At 54.1% G+C, this 20123-nt stretch overlaps 2 protein-coding genes across 4 annotated transcripts; both read left to right on the top strand.

Annotated features, from left to right (window-relative positions):
* Nucleotides 1-1601: 1601 nt before the first annotated feature.
* SPMIP6 (sperm microtubule inner protein 6) lies at nt 1602-6248 on the top strand. The gene is made up of 6 exons (XM_055699303.1): nt 1602-1673; nt 3464-3608; nt 4155-4257; nt 4477-4755; nt 4889-4993; nt 6206-6248. The coding sequence occupies exons 1-6, from the start codon at nt 1602-1604 to the stop codon at nt 6246-6248; spliced, it is 747 nt and encodes a 248-aa protein (XP_055555278.1).
* An 880-nt stretch (nt 6249-7128) lies between these two features.
* Nucleotides 7129-19776, top strand: LOC102057629 (myogenesis-regulating glycosidase). Of its 3 annotated transcripts, none has more exons than XM_055698699.1 (2): nt 7129-7206; nt 14482-19776. In XM_055698699.1, the coding sequence occupies exon 2, from the start codon at nt 14619-14621 to the stop codon at nt 16653-16655; it is 2037 nt and encodes a 678-aa protein (XP_055554674.1). In that variant the 5' UTR covers nt 7129-7206; nt 14482-14618; the 3' UTR covers nt 16656-19776. The 3 variants fall into 3 exon arrangements, with proteins under 3 accessions (XP_055554674.1, XP_055554672.1, XP_055554673.1); XM_055698697.1 differs by having other exon boundaries at nt 7145-7545; XM_055698698.1 differs by lacking the exon at nt 7129-7206 and adding an exon at nt 7689-10085.
* The last annotated feature ends 347 nt before the right edge of the window (nt 19777-20123 follow it).

The following is a 20123-nucleotide window of genomic DNA, read 5'->3' as shown; positions in this document are numbered from 1 at the left end:
TATGGCCCAGGTAAACCCCCCAGGGCCAGCCAGCCCCCAGCCAGCATTTGGGAAGCTTCTCCCCAGGGCCTCAGGAAGGCGTGCAGGCTGCACCCAGCCATTGCGTCTGAGCTGAGACAGAAGCGGAAAGAAATGCTGCGTCTGTACAACACCGATGGGTGAAGTAATGTTTTCTCCAGCATTGCAGCCATTTCTGCCGCTCGGGGTTGTTGGCATGAGAGCCAAGCACTGATTTTAATGTCCATCACCAGCAGCTGGAAACCCCAGGGACTGCCAGGGACAGGGAACAGCTGTGGGGGAGCCAGTGGCCCATGCTGGCAGGCAGTCCAGTGCAAGATTAGTCCCCCCAAAACAGAGGCTTGGACTACCTCTCTGCAGAGCCGTACTCCCCAGATCTGTGCCCTGGGGTGCTCCAAGGCCACGGAGCTGGGGCAGCGGGTAGGCACCTCCATATCCACCCTTCCCTCCAGTGGAAAGCCTAAGCCTGGCTCAGAAGAGACCGGCAGGCTGTGAAAATCAAGGACAGATTGTTTTCTTCCTTTCAGCTCTGACAGCTCATTAATCACATTTCCCTGGGGTGCCCTAGGCTGCTCAGCCCCACCATCACCTGCAGCAAACAGAGCAGGGCTCTGCAGCCCTTCAGGCTGGCATCCACCCTGCCAAAGTGGACGCGGGGTCTTCACCATCACCTCCAAAAACATGGCAGCAGAGGGACCAGCGCCAGGAGCAGAGCAGGGCTCCGAGTTGGCACTGCGTGATGAGCCAGGCCAGACTGTGGCTTCTGTAGGGGCAGGGATTTCTGCTCAACTCCCCAGCTCTGGGAAATGCAAACCCAGTTCATGCAAATCCCTCCCTCACATAACCCAGCTGCCTTTATGTATTGAGATGCATGAGGACCACTCACTCTGCAGAGCCCATCACTCAGGACAGAAGAGCAAACAAACCACACAGGATCACCTGAAAAATTGCAGCTTTTTCATTAGAAAGGGAAGATGGAGCAGGTGATAATTCCCCTGGCTTCCCCAGCAGGCTGGAGCACCCATGCCAGGCGATGTGCGCCAGGCATTGACTGCACTGCTGTGGTGGTGTGTATGCGCAGCTGGGCTGCTGCAGGACTTCTAAGGAAACATGGGAGAGAGGAGCTGGAAAATCCACAGTCGCTGCTCCTGCACCACCCACAATTAAGTTATCTTGACTAGGACCAGCTGAAGCTGTTTCTTATTATTGTTAAAGTAATTGTCTGCAGGAGGGGAGGAAGCCTGGAGCAAGGACAAAGCCAGGAGGGTGCAGCCCATGGGAGGATGAAGGCAGCAGTTGTTGTGCCCTAGGTAGAACCTATGGGACTGACAGAAAGCCACCAAATGCCCCTGCTCTAACTAAGCACCACCCTAGTCTGGCACAGCAGTGGCACCAGCCTGGTTCCATTTCCTATGTAGGCTGCAAGCTCCCAGTCCCGCGCAGTGCTGCTCATCCAGCGGGGCATACCTGGGACCCTCGGGGACTCCAAGCACTCCTGTCCCAACAGGCTGCTGCACCGTGTACCTCTTCTCCAAAAACCACAAGACCCTCATCAGCACATGCACTGACTCCTACTGCCCACCATGCTCTTCAAAAAGACCATCCAAGAGCAGGCTCCACAGCAGCTCTGGAAGGAAAACAAGTTTGTGACAAAGGTAAATGCTGCAAGAAGAGGAAACCGCAGGGTTTCTACCCCTACTCAGCTGCAGATGCTCATTGTCTGGTCGGGGGTGGCACAGGGACTCATGGGGTGCCTCACTGCATGTGTGTAATGGTGGGGATCGTGCTCCCTGGTTAGGAAAGTGTTTGACACCCTACGGCCTGTGCTTGCTGGCTTCTTGTCCCTGCGAGCTGCACCCTACAGTGGCTTCAGGCTCTCAGGGCTGGCAGTCAACAGCACAACCTCTCCTATGTCAGCCCTGTCCGTCAGTAGGTTTCAGAGTATTGAGGGGGTGTTAGAGAAAGATTGGTCAAAGAAACTTTCTAAGACTTGTTTTGGAGTTTAGAAAGCAGGCGTTTATTATGGTGCCAGGAGCACGGGGGATATCTCCTCCTAATGTGCTCACCTTATCCTTAAATACAAGTTCCTTGTATTCTGTACAATCATACATAGATATTACATTTCCCCAATATCCCATACATACTCAATTGTCTCCCCAGTATTCATTTACGTTAGTCCTGCCTTCCTTTGCACTTGTGTAGTTCCTTCTGAATTGAATCAAAACGCTGCTTTTGTGAACACCAACCCAAATTCATTTCCAATTACTTCATGACCTGGTCACCTTAGTCCTCTTGTGATGTTACTTGGCAAAACCTGCTGGGTTTCCATTAGATTCAATCCATTCTTTTCATTCATCCATGAGATTCAATCCGTTCTTTTCTTTCATCACAGATGTTCCTTTTAAGTTAGATCATAAATCTCATCCATATCATACCAGGTCTTCTTGATCACAATCTAATAATTATACTGATACAAGGACATCTTGGTTACAATCTAATAATTATACTAAGGCTTTGCATATACTGAAGTTACACAATAAACTTCTGGTATCACTGGTATCAGGGACAGGGTCTACTGAAGAAGGGAAACTGAGACAGTGGCAGGGCTCAGCCCAGGGCTGCTGTGTGACACTGTGGCAATGGGGGTGGGGGGTGCAGATTGTACAGCTCTGAGAGCTGCTCCAATACACAGCCCCCTGGCTCTGCTCAGCTCCAGCTGGGGGGCATTCCCTGCCAGGGTGACCTTGTGAAGGGCTGGGGGAAACCTGAGCGCTGGTCCTGGAGGAGCAGGGATCCCTGAGCTGCGGCCTCACTGCAGGGGGTGTCTGCAGGACATGCAGCTTTCCACACACAGGCTAACAAGCATAAAGACTGTGATGCAAAGCACACCACAAACTGGCTCATCTCTTGCAGCCTCGTTAGCTTGTGCATTATAATGAGGGAGCCAGCAGAGGGCATGGAGAGCGATGTCACCGCTGAGCAGGGTCAGAAATGGCTCATGCAACCAGGGCACCTATCTGCCCCACAAGACCCAAGCCCTCTTGGGCTTTGCCAGCTGTAGGACATTGGTTTGGTCCTGTCACTCCCTTCCCAACATCTGCTGGCCTCACACCTGGCAGTCCCAGGGCACCCACCCCACCTCCCACCCTGCAAAGTACCTGGATGCCTATGAACATGCTGGGTGCAGGGTGAGAGGAGCCAGCGGTGCTCAGCCATGCTTCATCTTCCAGTTTCAGGCAAGCAAGGAACCTGCAAGTGGGATCATGGTGCTGCTATGACCCACATGCCTACTCACTGCGAAGGGAAGCTTGGTACGCGGCTCTCCAGCTGCATCTCCAGCATTAGACTCTGCCTGGTAATCGGCTTCACTGTGTGGCCCAACGGCTGTGAAAGCAGATGCTGCCACATGGCCTGGGTGTCTCTCCCCCATCCCTGCTGTAAGTAGGGATTAACGATGCCTCTGGTGCAAAATCCAGCAAGCCAAGGTCAGCCCAAGCAGCTAGTTAAGGCAACAATGCAGGAGTACTACAGGAACACCGGTGACCTCGCTGCATACTGGCCTGACGTGTACTGGCTGGCCAGGTCCAAAGGTACCATCAAGGTCCTGCTGTTTCCCTGTGTCACATGGGGCACACCTCCACGGGGTTGGGGGGCTGAGGGTGCTGGCAGCATCTCTATTCATCCCCACTTCTGCATGCTGTGTCCTACCCTCAGTGGCAAAGGGACCCTCCTGCAGTATCTGCGCTTGTGGGTTTGCTGCAGCCACCTGTTCCCATCCCTGCACTGAGACTGTCACTGTCCCAGGGATGTCCATGGGTCCCCAGGATTATCTCCTTTGGTGGCCCCTAAATACCCCCGGTGGTAGATGCTGTCTGGGGGACACCCAGCTGGCACCCCATAGCCCCCAGGGACAAAGGCTGTGTGGGCCGGGACAAGTGGCCAACAAGCCAGAAGTGGTGGCTGTCACCTCCATCACAGATCCTTAACAGGACCTCAGAGGCAGCACCTCTGACATGACCCCTGGCCCCATGGCATTGCATTTTGGGGAGAGGGGGAACAGGTGGGACTCTGGCTGTCCTCCCATGCCCCCAGCACCACAGCACACCCCTGCCTGTCTCTTTGGCATTGCAAACCAGTAACAATTGCAAAAAAAAAGCACAACTCATTTTTTGTCAATGAGAATGAATACATCACCAGGAGAACAAGTCTCTACAACAGCACAGCCTCCTCCTACCCAAGGTAGATGCCAGCCCCCCTGGCCCTCCACACTGGAGCCTCCTCAGGTGCCACCAGCATCTTGGGCTCTGCAGTGAAAGGTGGCAATCCTGCAAGGGCTGCCATTGTTCCTTGCAGGAGACAAAGGGTGAAGATCTTCCTGCATACCCATGGTGATACTCCCTGAAACCCACTTGCCTGAATCGACCTGGTAACTACCCTTGCCCTGTCCTTGTACTCCAGCTGTAGCTGTGCCTGTGCCATTCTGGAATCCATCTGGGTGATGGTCTGGCTGCCCCTCCTTGCCCTTACCCTCCCCATCCCTCCACTTTCAGAGAGGGAGGTGGTCGCTGACATGGCTCACAGGCTGCCCGTGTACACTGTGATAGGGAGGGGGCCCTCCCAGGGCTACTACAGCCCCTGTCCTGGGCACCGCTACTGCCTGCAAGGGCTCAGCTACTCCATTGATGGAGTCCCTGCCAACAGAAGGCATCTCCACACACTAGGAGAGAGGGCTGTAAGGTTGGGATGGCTTCAGCTGTGATGGCTTCGGTTGGGATGGGATGGGTTGCCTTGGGTTGGGATGGGTTGGGATGAACATGACTTCCCTTGTCCTCGGGGCCACTGCTCACCCTGCCTTCTCTGTCTCTTGCAGGAGTATGCCCTGCTGCAGTTACAGCCCCAGAGCCATGTTCTGGACATCTACACATCACCTCCAGCCATCGTCCCTCTGCAGGAGCCCTACATACAGATGGGTTCAGTGGGGGGAGTACTTCAAGGTGGTTGTCCTGGGGGCAAAGCTTCTTATTTTTTTCCTAATGCCAGCCAGCCACTAGCTCTGTTTTCATTAGGGTTTCATGCAAAATTTCTCAGAGGGTTAGTCTGGGGATGATGGTGAAGACTGCAGACACCAAGGGGTGGCAGGTCCCATCACAGTGCCCATGCAGGCAGCAATGCTGCTCTTGCACCTCCATCTCACAGGCTCAGTGGATGTGACCAGGCAGGGCAGGACACCGCTGCAGTGCTGGGCTGTGGAGTATATTGTTGCTACCCATGGAGAAGCAGTTGCCAAATTTACTCCCAGGACAGGTGTTTCTATGCTTGGTCTCATCCAGAGGCCCCTGGGACTGTACAGCACCTGAAATCCTGCTGGCATCTCTGAGCCCGGCTGCATGTGGCTTAGCATCTCCCAGATTGTGGGGCCATGTCAGTGTTTCTTGTGCTGCTTTTGCATTTTCTTTTGCCATTGTTTGCTCTTCTTACCCAAGAACCTGTTCCCTGGTCACACCGTTCAGTAGGCAGTAACCAGCCCTGTCCATCACCCACTGCAGGTCTGGCAGCACCTTTTAATTTCCATACTTTTTTACATTTAGGATGTCACCATTGCTGGAGCAGCTTTCTTCAGCCCTGGGGAAGCAGCAAGGGGAGAGGGGAGGCTGTTCAACCAGCTTAGTTGTCACTCTGCTACTGCATCAGCCCCCAGCGGGCCAAAATTAGGCATCAGGCTTTGCAGAAAATATGATTGGTTTTAAATACCCGAGCCCAGAAACTAAAACCAAACAACAAGAACAAACAGGGAGCATTCGATTCCCCATAGATGTCCCTATGCCTGAGCCTCAGAGAGACGTTTCTCAAGGCCTTCAATGAGGAACAAGAAGATTTTCCTGGGCTGAAGCAACTCGGGGAATGAAGATTTTAGGAAAATGACAGTGCAAGAAAGAGTGGGTGTTTGCAGGGTGGGAGACCCGCTGGAAACAGCTCGCTGAAAATGGCAAAGCCAGGGAGCTTCAGCTCTTCTGCCCGGGCTTGGCTTTGGCCTCAGTGCCCAAAGACACCCACCAAAGTGGATGGGGGAGGCTGCATGTCCACTGCTCACCCCTAAGCCATGCTGGCAGCCAGAAACAGGTTTTCTGCTCTTCTTCCTCACCGGAGTTTTGTCCTCCCATGGCTCATAACTTATCTGCTCTCCTAGGTGGGACACAAGCCACTTCAAAATGACCGGGGGAGTCCAGTGAGGCAGCTACACCATCCACCCCGAGTTTATCTCAGAGGCTTACCCTGCCCCATGGTGCTGGTGAAGAGCAAAGATGAGCTTTCGTTAAAACTGGCTTGGGCAGCATTTCCCCCTTAGACCGTTTCCTACAGGCTGGGGCGGGGGGGGGTGGTCCTGGGGAACGGGGAGAAACTTCAGCGGCTGCTGTCTTGGTGGGCACTTGAACAGCCCTCAGGGGCCGGTACCCTGCCACCACCCTCGAGCTGGAGAGCAAGAAAGCACACAGGGAAAAGGCCTCAGAGCACAGCAACACAGCCAGAAATGGAAGCAGGCACTGACACCCGTGTTTGTCAGCTTTGTGCGGGGCTGCTTAGGATGTGCTCGCTTTTGCCAAGTTATCCAGGAGGAGTTGCCACCCCTATGGGATACCGAGCACGGCCACGGCCTAAATAAGGAGGGGGATCTGAAAGCAGCACGTAATTAAGGAAGGCGTGAAATGCCCTTCTCTGGCTATGGTCTGGGAGCCCAGCGCCAGCTGGCAACGCCACCCGGGGCCGTCCCCGTGCGCTGCAGATCACACACACACGGGTCCGGCGTCCCCTCGGGGGCGACGCGCCAGCACAGACCATCGGGGGCTCCCCGCTCCTGCGCCCGCACCGAGCGGCAGCACAGCCCCGCCCGGGGCAGGGAAAACCCCACCAGGGCCCGGCCCCAAGCGCCGGCCAGCACCGCCCTGGGGGTACCAGCACCCCCGGGTGCCTCCCCCCGGCATCCCGCGGCGGGCGGGGGCCGAACTACATCTCCCAGCGGGGCGCGCCGCGCCGGGGGGGCCGCGCCGGGGGGCCGGGCGGGGGGGCCGGGCCGGGGCAGCCGCGGGGCGGGGCGGCGGGGAGCGCCCAACCCCGGAACCGCGGCGGGCCCGGCCCCGCTGCCCCCCGCCCCGGTGCCGCGCACAGCCCGGCCATGGCCCGGCGCCGCCGGTAAGTTTGCCGGGTGCCGGGCTGCCCTGCTGGGGGGGTGCGGCAGCCCCGGGCAGGTTTGGGGTGCGCGTCCCCGGCTGGGGGAGCGGCCGGGCGCGGGGCCGGCGGCGGGCGGGGCGCCCCGTCCCGCAGAGCCCGGTCCCAGCCGGCGGCGGGCGGGCGCGGAAGGGCCCGCGGGGCGCGGGGTGTCGGTGCGGGCCCCGGCCCCGGCCCGGGGTGCCAGCCTTCCGCGCTCCGCCGCGCAGGGACCACGCGGGGTTTCCGTGTGCGGCGTGGGAGTCTGGCTGCCCGGAGGAGTTTGTTGGAGCCCGGAGACACGTCGCCGGCCCCGCTTGCAAGGTGCATCTTCATCTTCTGCCGCTGGACAGATGTTTGGCAGGGAAACCTTAAGCAGATGAGTTTACGCCGCGCGCGTTTTGGAGTGGTTTGGAGTGGTTTGGAGTGGTTTCTGGGACAACCCCTCCATCAGCAGGTGCTGGCGGCGTCCATGAGTGGCCAGAGCTGTTTTAGAAAGCACAAATCGTTCCTTCGCTTTTCCCTCTCCCTCTTGGGATGCTCGAGGTGCCCAAAGGGCAAGTGCCTGGCACAGCAGACACCCGCAGCCCGGTGGGCAATGAGGGTCTGGTGGTTGTGGCTGCATGGCTGGATCCGCACATGGAAGAGTTTGCCAAGGAGCACTTTAAGGGACTGGTGGTTGCATTTGGCCCAGGGCTGTCCAGCATCGTTGGCTGTTGGATACAGATGCGAATTCAGGGTCCCGAGTTGTCAGCCCAGCTTTGTGAACTATCTGCCGCTCTCTGGAGCTGCCAGCACCTGGAGCTGGGTGGTGACTCAGTGTCTGGAAAATCGCGAGGGCCATGCCACAGGGATGTGCTTAGGTTTCCACTCCTTCCCCATATCGCATCTTAGTGCTTGGGTGTCGGGATGGGCTCAGGTTTCAGCCTGCCTCAGTGTCTGAAACACTGAGTGCTCCCAAAGCGCCAAATCAGGTCTTTTAAGAAATTACCAAGGGGGGAAAATAGGGCATTCGGTCCCGCTGTGGGGAGGTTTGTCTTGGAGGATGGAGATGAGCAGGAGTGAGATTTAACATCCACAGGAGCACTGGGGAGGGAGGCTGTTGGGAGTGATGGGGTGGCAGATGAAACACACCTTGTATCAGTAGGGATTGGGTTGGGGGACCAAAAGACAGCAGCAAAGACACTGAAATCTTTATGGCTGTATGTCTTATATGGCAGACATGAAATAAGCTAAGAGTGGACTGGTGCTTTGCACCAGGGTTTTGTGTGCCTGCCTGCTGGACCACGTCCTAGCCTGGGTCTGGCTCCTTTGGTGGGAGCCATGAAATTACTGCAGTTATTGCTCTCCTTTCTTTTTTGGGCAGATTTCTGTCGTTCTGGCATGGTGCTGCATGGAACAACTTGTATTTGGTGTTTTGCTTTTGCCACAGTGGACACAAACTGCGTGGTTTTAGTGGATGCCTGTCTGAGAGCTGCTGGCCCTGCCAGTGCTAAGGAGCTGGCTGCCGGGCTCTGTGTTACCCCATGGATTGTAACTTCAAGGACAGACTGCCTCATGCTTCCCCAGGGGCTGTAGGACATCTCCAAAGCGGACACAGAGTTGTCCTTGAAGGGAGCGCACTGTCCAGTGCACTTTGATACAAATAGACCAGGAGGGCTCACTTTATTTTAAAGTCTCCAGAAATCTTTGCCGCTTAGAAATTCGGGTGCTGTGAGGTGCCTCCAGGCTGGTGAAAGTGAGAGCCCTCAGTCATGGTTTAGTCATGAGCTAGCAGCACTGCAGGTGGTGTGCAGGGTTAAAGTGAATATCCAGCTTATTAAAACTTCATCTTGCTAATTAGCACAGGGTGAAGAACAAAGACAGACCAATGTTGTAAAGGGGGAATTGTCAGGAGTGTTAAATATTAAGTCATCTGCTGCCAGAATTGACTCCCAGTGGTCTTTTTGTATTCATGGTTAGGCACTGGATGAGGTGTCTAAATGGGTTTAGAGCATCACTTGACACTGGCAGCTTTAAGGGACATAACCGGGCTGTAAAGTGACAATTCCTACAATATAGGTGAAAGTATTTAAGGCTGGGCAGAGCTAATACTGCAGTTTCAATCCTCCTGTCTGCTATTCCAGGTGGAGCAAGGTGTCAGGAATGCGTCTACACTTTGCAGATGAGCTCTCTATTCACGTGCCCCCCTCAGATTTGGGGTTTATCCTCTGGATGCCTAGTGCCGTTTAATCCTGGCTTACAAACCAGCCGGTAGTGGTAGGGCTGCTTGTTTCTCTTTGCTTAAGGCAGCCTCTTTACTCTGCTGAATCATGACTCTGCTTAAAGTCACAAGACTTGGGGAAGAAAAAAAACCCCACCAGAAAAACCAAACAAAACCCCGTCTTGTTTTTTGTTTTGCCTTCTGATTCTGGAGAGCCTGCAGATGCAGGAGGGGATGAGTCTAGCAGTCCTTCCCACTTACCTGGCAGGGAGGAGAGATGCCAGCCCGAACCCCGCGACTCCAGGAGCTGAGGCTTTGCAAAGCGTGTGCCCTTCACGCCACCACGATGCCTGCAGCACCCGCCTCTTGGCCAGGCACAGCTGCCTTGGCACACCCCAGCTGGAGGGCTGGCTGCTCACGCATCCGTCACGGTGCCTGAGAAAACACGCCGCTGACGTGCTGGTCCCCTCCTCCAGCCCACGGACGCAGGCTGCTCCAGCGGGGCGCAGCCAGTGCGTAGCCCTGAAACACCCCTGTGTGATGGAGAGGACAAAGCTGCTGGGGACGTGGAGATGTAGAAACGCTTATTTTTCATGTGCTTAAAAAAACAGCTGTAGCAGAGCCAGGCACCGGGCAGGGATCCCCAGGAGGCGATGGATGGGTAAGTACCGGTACCATGCCCCCAGCAGGACGAGCTGCCTCCTGGATAGGACTGTCCGTATCCGACAGCCAGGTGCTACGGGGAATTTGCTGCCGTGTCTTGCTATGGTGGCAGCAGCCCCAGCAGCTGACATCTCCCACTTCACAGGAGGTGCGGAGCCCCCACCACAGCCTTTCCCTGAGCCCCTCGGACCAGGCAGCATGTCAGTCCTTGTTGCGATCGCAGCAGTGATGGTGAAGGCAGAGTTCCCCTGGGAAGGAGGCACTGTGTCTGTCCCCCCGCTGTCCCTGTCCCACTAAGGCAGGGTGGCTGCCCTGGCTTAGGGGTCGGCGGTCTGTGCCACCTGCATTCACCCCGGGGTGGCTTGTGCACCATGGGGATAAACCCATAGCCCCAGGGTGATCTGGTGCAGTGTCCGGGGGGGATCCTTGCAGGTGGCTCTGCGGGGCTGGGGGGGAATCAGTGCCTCTGATCCATGGCGAGGATGGTCTGTGTGGGGAGCAGCCCTGCACCCCTTGGTGGCACTACTACCAGGTGACCCTGCCTGTCCCACCCTCTCCCATCAGTGCCAAGCAGCTGGAACACTGATTTCACCCTTTAGGACTCCAAAAAGTCCTACATGGAACTCCAGTGCTGCTGCACACCCCTCTAAGGGAAGTTAAAGCCCCAGGAAGGGTTTGCTGGTCCCCCATCTCAGGTTTGCAGAGTCCTTTGGGCAGGGCTGGTCTCCTGCAGGGGGTTGCAGGGTGGGCACGCGGAGTTTTTTTCACCTCTACAAGCTGTTTTGCAGAGCAGTAATTTCCCCTGTAATTTGCCATCATAATTCCCTGCTCTTTTAGGGAGTTAGAGATGCCTCCTGGTGAAATCTGCAGTGTTTCCAGTGAAATCTGTGGTGTTTCCTTAGCTCAACTCCTGCCAAGATGTTTGAGGAGGAGGTGGTAGGACCTTGCAATGGAGCGGAGGGTTTCCCAGCATGGGAAATCAGTGTGTGTCCCCTGCACGAGCTTCGCCCCGTGTGCCATTCAGAGCTGACCCCACCAGGACAATGGGGACCAGTTACATGTTAGGACTCTTTAAAAAAATGTCCTAATTGCAAAATTCCTGGGGTTAGTGGTGCTGTGGGTCTCGCAGCCGGTGGTTAGCAGTGGTGTTGGTAAAAATAGAAGCGGTCAAAAAATGGATTTTTATTTTTACTCCATAAAGTGTGTCCTGCTCAGATGTTTTTCTTTCTTCTCGAGCTGAGAGGCAAGACAACTCACTGCTTTCACAGAACAGCAAGAAAAACCTTTGTTTTGGGTCAGCTGGGAAGCTGCAAGCATGCTGTTTTGCTTTGACACCCTCCCTTCCCATTTTCTTTTTTTTCTTCTTTTTGAGGAGTTAAAGGTCACTGCAATGTCATCTTGGAGCAAAATAACAAGTTTGCATTAAAAAAAAAATGTTGAAACAGGCTTTGCTTGAACAGGCACCTCTGTGGGCTGTAGCTCACAAGTGTAAGGTGGCAGGCATCTCTGGGCAGCTTGGGAAACTTACCTCTCATCTGGGATGGAGCCAAGTCACTGACTGGAGAACATACATTTTGTTAACAAGGCAAAAAAGTAGAGGGGCTGGACAGGCACAGAACAAGATCCTGTTTTTATGTACCTCCCTGGCCCGTTGATGTGCTGGGCAATGCCTGCAAACACCCTTCTCAGCATGTTTATTGAAGTGGTACCCAAGCAGGTGATATCCATCAGCCCTGGGCAGCCACAGTGGTTTGATTCTGGTTCAGCCAAAGCAACCAGAACAGGATAAATCCACCAGCTTGCACATCCCTCCAAGGCAGATCAGTGTCCAAGGGCCACAAAAGGATGCAAAACCCTTCTTAAAAAACACATTATTTCTCTACTGGCAGCGGCAGTGCCAGCTCCTTCATGTACGTCATGAGCTCTAGCCCATGGGGGGAAAAGAAAGAAAGAAACAGCCTAAAAATAGAGCAGCTTCGAAGCAGTTCATAAATAATAAACCGTCCTCCTGAAAGGGAGATGAAAATTCAGAAAATCCCTAAAGCCCTGGGGGCTGCTGTCAATTTTACATAGGGTGTGGAGGTGGCTGTCCCTGAACCAGCAGTGTCAGCCATTTTTGGGCTTAAAACCCTAAGAGCTGTGGGAAAGAAAACACCATTTATTTCTTTTTTTTTTTTTTTTTTTTAGAAAACATGAAAACTTTAGAAAATTCTTTTCCCAAAGAATTTCCAAGTCCTGCTCAATGGAGGCTGCACGTTATTCCCCCCCTTCCCCCCCCCCCTCCCCCCTTGACCTTTGCAGTCCCCAGATAAGGCATGCATGAGACACAGGGTGTGCCTCCGATAGTGACAGGTATTTGCATCTCGCTCTCTGGCATCTCAAAAATTCCCAGTGCTGAGAGGGAGGGAGTTCTTCTGGTCTCAGCATACCCATCTATATTTCCAGAAGCAGCCTGACACTTGCAGTGCTGCTCAGCTGTGCCGGTTTTGTCTGAGACCCTTCTGCAAACCTCCTCCCACCACGCCGTTCCCCAGTACGATCCTGCACGGCACCCGAAAGCCAAGGAGGGGCTGACAGGAGGAATAAAGTTTTATCCCAAACACAGCATTTTCCCACCACCCTCTCCTCCCTGTCTTTATTGCTCTATTTTTGCTGGACTCAGCTGGTCTTAAATCACACGTGCTGGTGGGTGAAGGCCCTGTTCTTCTCCTGTGTGACAGAATCCAGCCCTGGGTGACACAGCTGGGGTGGTTGGAGCCACCCCCATCCCATGCCAGGGCTCCTTGCCACCAGTGAGTGAGGGCTAGGTGGGACTTGGCCAAGGGACAAGTGGTTTAGCTAAACCTATGGCCCGTTCAGGCTAATCGCTTCCTAATGCTGTGGTAATCCCATTTAAAGCAGCTGGCAGTCTAGAAAGTTGCCAGCTCCCAGGGGAAGGTTAAAATGACCCAGCCGACAATGAAAATGTTTCCCCAGCTACAGGGTCTGGCACAATGCATGTTTCAAGATGAATATAAAATGCTGGATGTTCTGTTGAGCCTGTGCACAGATCCTATCTGCGTTTACACCCAGGTGTCCCTGTAGTGGAGTAGCAGGGTTTAGGTGATGTTCATGACCCCTTTCTGCTTTACTTGGCCTTTTTTGGGGAGAAAGATCTGTTTGTGGTACAGAAGAAAACGTGCTCTGGCTTGTCATGCTTGTAGAGGGTTCGGTATTTCATTTTGGATCTTTTCTTTAAAAAAGAAACTGAGTCCTTTAGAGGGTGTTGCTGATAAAGAGGGGGATTTTTCCCTCTGGTTTGCCTGGAGCTGGCAGGCTTCCAGCCCCAGCCGCATGCTGGTGTTTGCTGGTGCTGGGCAGGTACTGGCCAGCTGGTCTGCGGCTCTGCAGCTTCTTTCCTTCCCCTGCTCCTCCTGCTGCTAGGTTTGTTTCTTGTTGTCCCGTGTCCTCACTTTACTTTTCCCCTCTGGATCCCCAGCACTGTGTTTGGCTGAGCCCAGCCAGCTCCTGGCCAAGAAAAAGCCGTTAGGCTCTTGGTGCAGCCTGCTTCCCCGGGGCCGTGCAGGGGGAGCAAGCTGGAGATGAAACACAGCCCGGAGCCGTGCTGGATGGAGGAATAGCCCTTTGGAGGTCTTGCTGTCTGCCCCCCAGACCCGCTGCAGGGGTCTGCGTGCAAGGCAGGAGCGAGCCGCTCTCCTCCCGCTCGGGGCTGCTGGTGCAGTACCCCCTGCGGCCATGCTTTGCTGCACAACGCACCCCCTACGTGCCCCCCAAAACCAGACGTGAGCCGCCGGTACCCCTGCCCTGTTTAGCCATCCAGGAGCTGCAGAGAAGCAGGTATTTACCGGCTGTACCTCAAAGCATTACCCAGCTGGAGCGGCCACGGTGCGCTGGGATGGCGAGGGGACAGTGCTGCAGATAAACTGAGTTAAATCTGCCAGGGAAGGCAGTTTGATTAAAATTAAGAGCAGCTGCCTGGAATTCATTCATTTGCAATTCAAAACTGTCTTTTATGGCTTTTAGTTAGCCCTGTCCCTTAAAGGTACTGTCAGTGAGCTGATCCAGCTCCTGCTCAGCCTCCTCCTACCCCCTCCCAGTCTCTGCTCCTGCCTTGCTGAAAGTCTTCCCAACAAAAGAAAATTAATTATGGCAATGATTTGGTCCTTATTGCCCTGGCGTTGTTCTCAGTGTGGGGCTCAGTCTGTTCCCTGCACGTGTTCTCTGCCCAGGGTAATTGGAGATAGCCTCTAGTACTTGGCGTCAGCGCCTGGCATGTCCCAGACCGGCAACGGGGGGACGGGGGGAACTGCTGAAATTGAGATGGCAAATGGATGACAAGCTGTCCCTTGATTCAGAGTTTTTTCTGAGTCTATTTATATCCTCTTCTTTTTCAGAGACGGGTGCTCTGGGACTCTGCAGAGGTGGGAACTTTCCTAACAGTCCATTTTCTTCTCCTGAGAGCCCCAGGCTGGCTGCAAAGAGATCTTCCTTCCCACCCCACTGCAAAAAGCTCTAGAGAAAGCAGAGCATCATGTACACCTTCCTGCCCGAGAACTTCACACCAGTGAAGCAGAAGCCCTCCAAGGAGCTGAGGCCCATGCTTGGGGCCATCTTGCTGGGCCTCATCCTGTTCATTGCAGCGGTGGTGGCTTGGTGCTACTACACAGTGTCCCTGCGGAAGGCGGAGCGGCTCAAGACGGAGCTGATGGACCTGCGGGCGGATGGCTTTGTCATCAGGAACCAGCACGGGGAGGTGGTCTTCCGCCTGGCCTTCCGCTCGGGCAGCCTTGACCTGGAGTCGTGCTCCAAGGAGGGCGAGATTTTGAGCTGCACGCGGTCGGGCAGGGGCCCGCTCAACTTCTTCATCCAGACGGTGAAGCCCAAGGACACGGTGATGTGCTACCGTGTGCGCTGGGAGGAGCTGGCGCCCGGCCCGGCGGTGGAGCACACCATGTTCTGGGAGGACGCCCACTGGTATGGGGGCTCAGAGATGAGCACCCAGCACTGGCCCATCCGCCTGGCGGGCTACCAGGAGCCCATGCCCTACGTGACCAGTGACGTCTACTCCTTCCGCGACAGCTTTGGCGGCATCCTCGAGCGCTACTGGCTCTCCTCCAAGGCAGCGGCCATCAAGATCAACGACTCCGTGCCCTTCCACCTGGGCTTCAATGCCACCGAGCGCGCCCTCTTCTTCCAGGCCCGCTACAAGGACTCACCTTACAAGCCCCCACCAGGGCAACAGCCCTTCCCCGAGCTCAGCTACCGCGTCTGCGTGGGCTCCGACGTCACCTCCATCCACAAGTACATGGTGCGCAGGTACTTCAACAAGCCCTCCAAGATCCCTGCTGAGAACGCCTTCCGATACCCCATCTGGTCCACCTGGGCCCTCTACAAGAACAATATCGACCAGGATAAACTCTTGCGATTTGCTGAAAAGATCAAGAAGTACCGTTTTAACTGCAGCCACATTGAAATCGATGACATGTACACACAAGCTTATGGGGACTTTGACTTTGACCCTGTCAAGTTCCCCAACGTAACAGAGATGTTTGCAAAACTGAGGGAAGACGGGTTTAAGGTCACCCTGTGGACTCACCCTTTCATAAACTACAATTCCTCCAATTTTGGGGTGGGAATTGAGCGTCAGCTGTTCATCAAGGAGCCGTCTGGGCGGCTGCCTGCCATGGTCGAGTGGTGGAACGGCATCGGGGCCATCCTGGACTTCACCAACCCAGCAGCCCGGGACTGGTTCCAGAGCCACTTGCGCCAGCTCCGACACAAGTATGGCATCTCATCCTTCAAGTTTGATGCAGGTGAGACCAGCTACCTGCCCAAGCAGTTCAGCACCTTCCGCCCACTCTCAGACCCCAGCATCTGGTCGCGGCGCTACACGGAGATGGCCATCCCCTTCTACGAGCTGGCTGAGGTGCGGGTGGGCTACCAGTCACAGAACATCTCCTGCTTCTTCCGCATCATTGACCGTGACTCCGTCTGGGGCTATGAGCTTGGCCTCAAGTCCCTCATCCCCACGGTGCTCACCATCAGCATGCTGGGGTACCCCTTCATATCCGCTGACATGATAGGCGGGAACTTTCTCCCCAACAAGACGGAGGGCGCGGTGGAGATCCCCGACCGGGAGCTGTACGTGCGGTGGCTGGAGCTGTCAGCCTTCATGCCCTCCATGCAGTTCTCCATCCCGCCCTGGCTCTATGACAAGGAGGTGGTGGAGATTGCACAGAAGTTCACGGAGCTCCATGAGTCGCTGGTGGCCCCGCTGCTGCTGGAACTGGCTGGGGAGGTCACTGACACAGGTGACCCCATCATCCGTCCAATCTGGTGGATCTCACCCCGCGATGAGGCCACTCACAGGATCGACTCCCAGTTCCTGATCGGGGACACCCTCATGGTGGCACCTGTCCTGGAGATGGGCAAGCAGGAACGCGACGTCTACCTGCCAGCGGGCAAGTGGCGCAGCTACAAGGGGGAGCTGTTTGAGAAGACCCCGGTGCTGCTCACGGACTATCCTGTTGACCTGGATGAAGTTGCCTATTTCCTCTGGGTTTCCTAACAGGCTCCTCCATTAGCTTCTGGATAACCATGCCTTATCTAGGACTTTGTAAGAAATAATAATTCTAATTGCACATTACATTTGAGACTGGGATTGAGGAAGGGGATTAAATAGGCTTTACTCTCCTTGGGGTAATTTTTTTTTTTTATTTGGAGTCAAGGGGTGATATTTTTTTTTTAATTTGGGTCAGGTGGGAGACTCAGGTTGGGTTACAGTAGGCAGAATTTTTTCTGTATAGGTATGGAAGGAGTTGTCAGCCTGTCTGTAGACACATAGTAACCCCAGTATCTTTTCAGTTTCCAATGTTTTGAAGAAGTGGAGGTTGGTTAGCATCAGTGGGAGTGTTTCTGGTCTCGTGGGAGCACCCAGCGCTGGGCACGGGAGTATGTCGTGTGGGAGGGTTGCTACAGCACAGCCTGCCGTAAGTTTTATAACATGACAAATATATTTAAAATTACTTTTTTAAGAGCAGAAAACTAACTAGAGATATCCGTATGTACACATGTTTTTCCCCTCTTTGGTCTAGTGTGGCACTGGACTAAGAGTTGCCCCATGTTCCTGCTTTCCCATATACCAGGCGGGCCAGGTTACTCACGTGATGTCCAGGTGTTTTAACTGTATGGGCTGCGTATTGCTTGCTGGGGCAGCTGCATCCCGCCTCCTCATCCATTTAACACCCACTGCAAGGCACTTGCCTGTGTGTTTTACCTTGAGTGTCAACATTGCCTTTCCGATAGTGGCCCCGTCCATACCAGCGTGCCCCATTACTCCTTTTAAAGCGTTTATGGCCCTGCTTCATTACCTGATTATCCTGCTGATATCATCCCCTCTGGTTTTTAAGGACAGATGAGCTTTCAGGTTTGTCGCTGGCAGAAGGACTGCCTGGAGCAAAGCTGTTCTCAAAACATATGTGTGGCGCTTCCCCGGGAACAGCCGGTTCCCATGAGTGGCACGTGTCTTGGATTGACGGTGATGTCTGCTGCTAGCCGGCTTGCCGGTGGGTGGAAAACACCAGCTTTTGCACTGGTGGGTCTGTGCCAGCGGGTGTTCTCACTGCACCCACGGAAGCGTTCCCATCTACTGTGAAATTAAGCTAATACCCATCTCCATCTCAGGTTGCAGTTAGAGGTCGTGATTTTTAGAGGGTTTTCCCAAAGCAGCACTCCTCTCTCCCTGAGAAAATTAGGGGCCTTCCTCACGCAGCATTTGTGGTGCTGGAGGTGTGGTTGCTGTCAGAGGCTTCTGGAGGGGACACGGGGTGACATGGTGCTCCACCCCAAGTCCCCGTCAGCTGGGACGGAGCTGCAGAGATGCCTCTTTCCCAGCTTTCCCATTTGTTTTTGTACGGGAAGATGCATTTATAGGGACTCATGAGCAATCTTTGCTCTGAGACAGAGCAAGCAAACAGGATCGCAGTCTGGCAGCCTTCCTCCCCAGGGCAGGACATGCCCGGCTGTGCCCTGGTTGAGAGCACATTTCAGCACCTGAATTTTTAATGAGCCTCTGCGGAATGGAGCCGTGTTGGCTGGTAAGGTTTGGGGCACTCTGCCCAGGCTACGGCCAGCCCAGGAGAGCTCAGCATCTGTGGGGTTTCTCATAGGATTGTGTCTGGGCTGAGTGTCGGCCTGGCACGAGTCCGCCACCCATGGTCCTGTGTTTTGGCTAGGGTTGGGTACCCGTGAGGATCTTTCTCAAAGCCCATCTTCCACCACTGGGCTTTGCAGGCTGCAGAAAAGAAGATGCACTAAACCTGGGGGTTGTGTTGGAGTCCAGGAGCGGAAATTCAGGTGCTTAGGGAAAATCTGAAGTGCTTTTATAGTTAGGAAGAAAGTGAGGATGTCGACTTTGAAGAGTGCTTTGGAGCACAGGGTGCAGAGAGGGCTTCTCCAGCCCCAGCAATGCATGCTTTGAGGCCATGCAGAAAGGCTATGCTTTGAGGGGCTCCAGCTCTTCTCTTTCAACCTTTGCTTATGAAATACTTGTCCTCCCCTGGCATAGGAGTCATTGGGTCGAGGTGATGTGGCTGCATAGCTCAGCTGCCAGTGAAGAAGTGGGATCCTTGATACAGGACTTTATGGGAAGGATCTCAGCATGACCAGGCGATGTTGCGTGTCTTCTCATCCCCTGTCTCCACTGTGCCATTTACCATATCTCTTACTACTAAGAGGTAAGGCTACGTGAAGAGAAACACAACACTCCTCTTAGTATCCCTTTACTACTAAAATGATGGGAGCAGCCAGATGAGTGCCTTCCGTCTCCTTGCAGTGGTTTCAGGTGCTGTCAGGAAAGTCACAGAGGAAATTCTCCATTAGACACAGTCTTCCTTCCCCTCCCCTCAAAAGAAAGGATTTTATTATAAAATTTTAATTTTCTTTTTATTTTATTATATGAATAAATGGGTAAGATTGTGGAGTACTCTTATTTTTCTAAATGCTGTATTTAGGGGGTAAGTGGTCATGGCTATTCAGTGCTCCAGCTAGGAGAGAGGTAGAGCTGTTGGGAGGACATAAGGGATGATGCTGAAGAGCAGGTCTGTATGGATGGCTCTCTGTGGGTCCATGGCACCTAGCCTGCCCCACATGTTGGGGACAGGCTCAGCAGTGCTGCCTCAGGCTCTCACAGGCTTCTAGGTGCCCTTTCCATCCAACTTTTTACCAAAACCACTATTTCTAACACTATGCTGTAGCACTGCAGGACTCAAGGACCTCTAGGACCTCACAGACCACAAGCACTCTGTGCACAGACACTTTGGGAACTGCTACTAGGAATATTTCTGTGATTTACACCGTGGGTCACTGGCCAAAGCTGGGTTTAGTTCAACTCTGCCAAGCAAAAGACCTGAAACAGGTCTGGGAGTTGGATTCAGCCTTTTCCATCCCAGCCTACAGCAGACCATGGGTGAGCAGCAGGTCCACATGATGCCTGTATGATTGAATTTTGAAGCTTGCACTGTTGTATGTTGGATTTTCTGGATACTTGTGTTTGTACACACCATCCTATGTCAGACTGTAATGCTGGTGGGTTTTTTTTTAACCACTTTTCTAATCCTTAATTGTTAATGAAGACAGAACTGTAACTTGAATCACCTCGATTGATATAAAATTTTGGAAAACAAAAGGAAGTTTAACTATGTCCATCTGTACCAAGTGTGTGGGGCTGGTGGTTCAGGCAGATTTGTTTGTGGGGTTTTTTTTCACCCTAGACTTGACTGAAATGAGAGTTGAGATTGTTGTTTCATGTAAGGCTTGCAGCCTGCAGCTTTGATGTATGTTTTAATGGGAGGATCTGGCAGCCACCCCACTCTTGTGTTTGGAGTGGTGGCAGGAGACGGGGAGGTGGAGATGAGCCACTGGATCATGGATCACATTTCCTTGGGTCCAGACAGCAGAGGGAAGAGCTGTGCCTTAGCGCTGGCCTGAAGAAGACCGTGTCCAGGTGAACATCGATGTTGCGTCTGCCCCCAGGGGC

The sequence above is a fragment of the Falco cherrug genome, chromosome Z (genome assembly GCF_023634085.1).
Source record: "Falco cherrug isolate bFalChe1 chromosome Z, bFalChe1.pri, whole genome shotgun sequence".
Classification (NCBI taxonomy): domain Eukaryota; kingdom Metazoa; phylum Chordata; class Aves; order Falconiformes; family Falconidae; genus Falco; species Falco cherrug.
Note: the sequence above shows the minus strand (reverse complement) of the source record. Positions and strands in the feature narration are given on the sequence as shown.

Bases quoted from the DNA above. Each gene is read 5' to 3' on its own strand.
- LOC102057629 (XM_055698699.1), top strand. From the start codon at position 14,619: ATGTACACCTTCCTGCCCGAGAACTTCACACCAGTGAAGCAGAAGCCC.
- SPMIP6 (XM_055699303.1), top strand. From the start codon at position 1,602: ATGCTCTTCAAAAAGACCATCCAAGAGCAGGCTCCACAGCAGCTCTGG. The intron at 3,609-4,154 runs GTACCATCAAGG...ATTGCAAACCAG, and splicing joins CTGGCTGGCCAGGTCCAAAG to TAACAATTGCAAAAAAAAAG. The intron at 4,994-6,205 runs GTGGGGGGAGTA...CTGCTCTCCTAG, and splicing joins CCTACATACAGATGGGTTCA to GTGGGACACAAGCCACTTCA.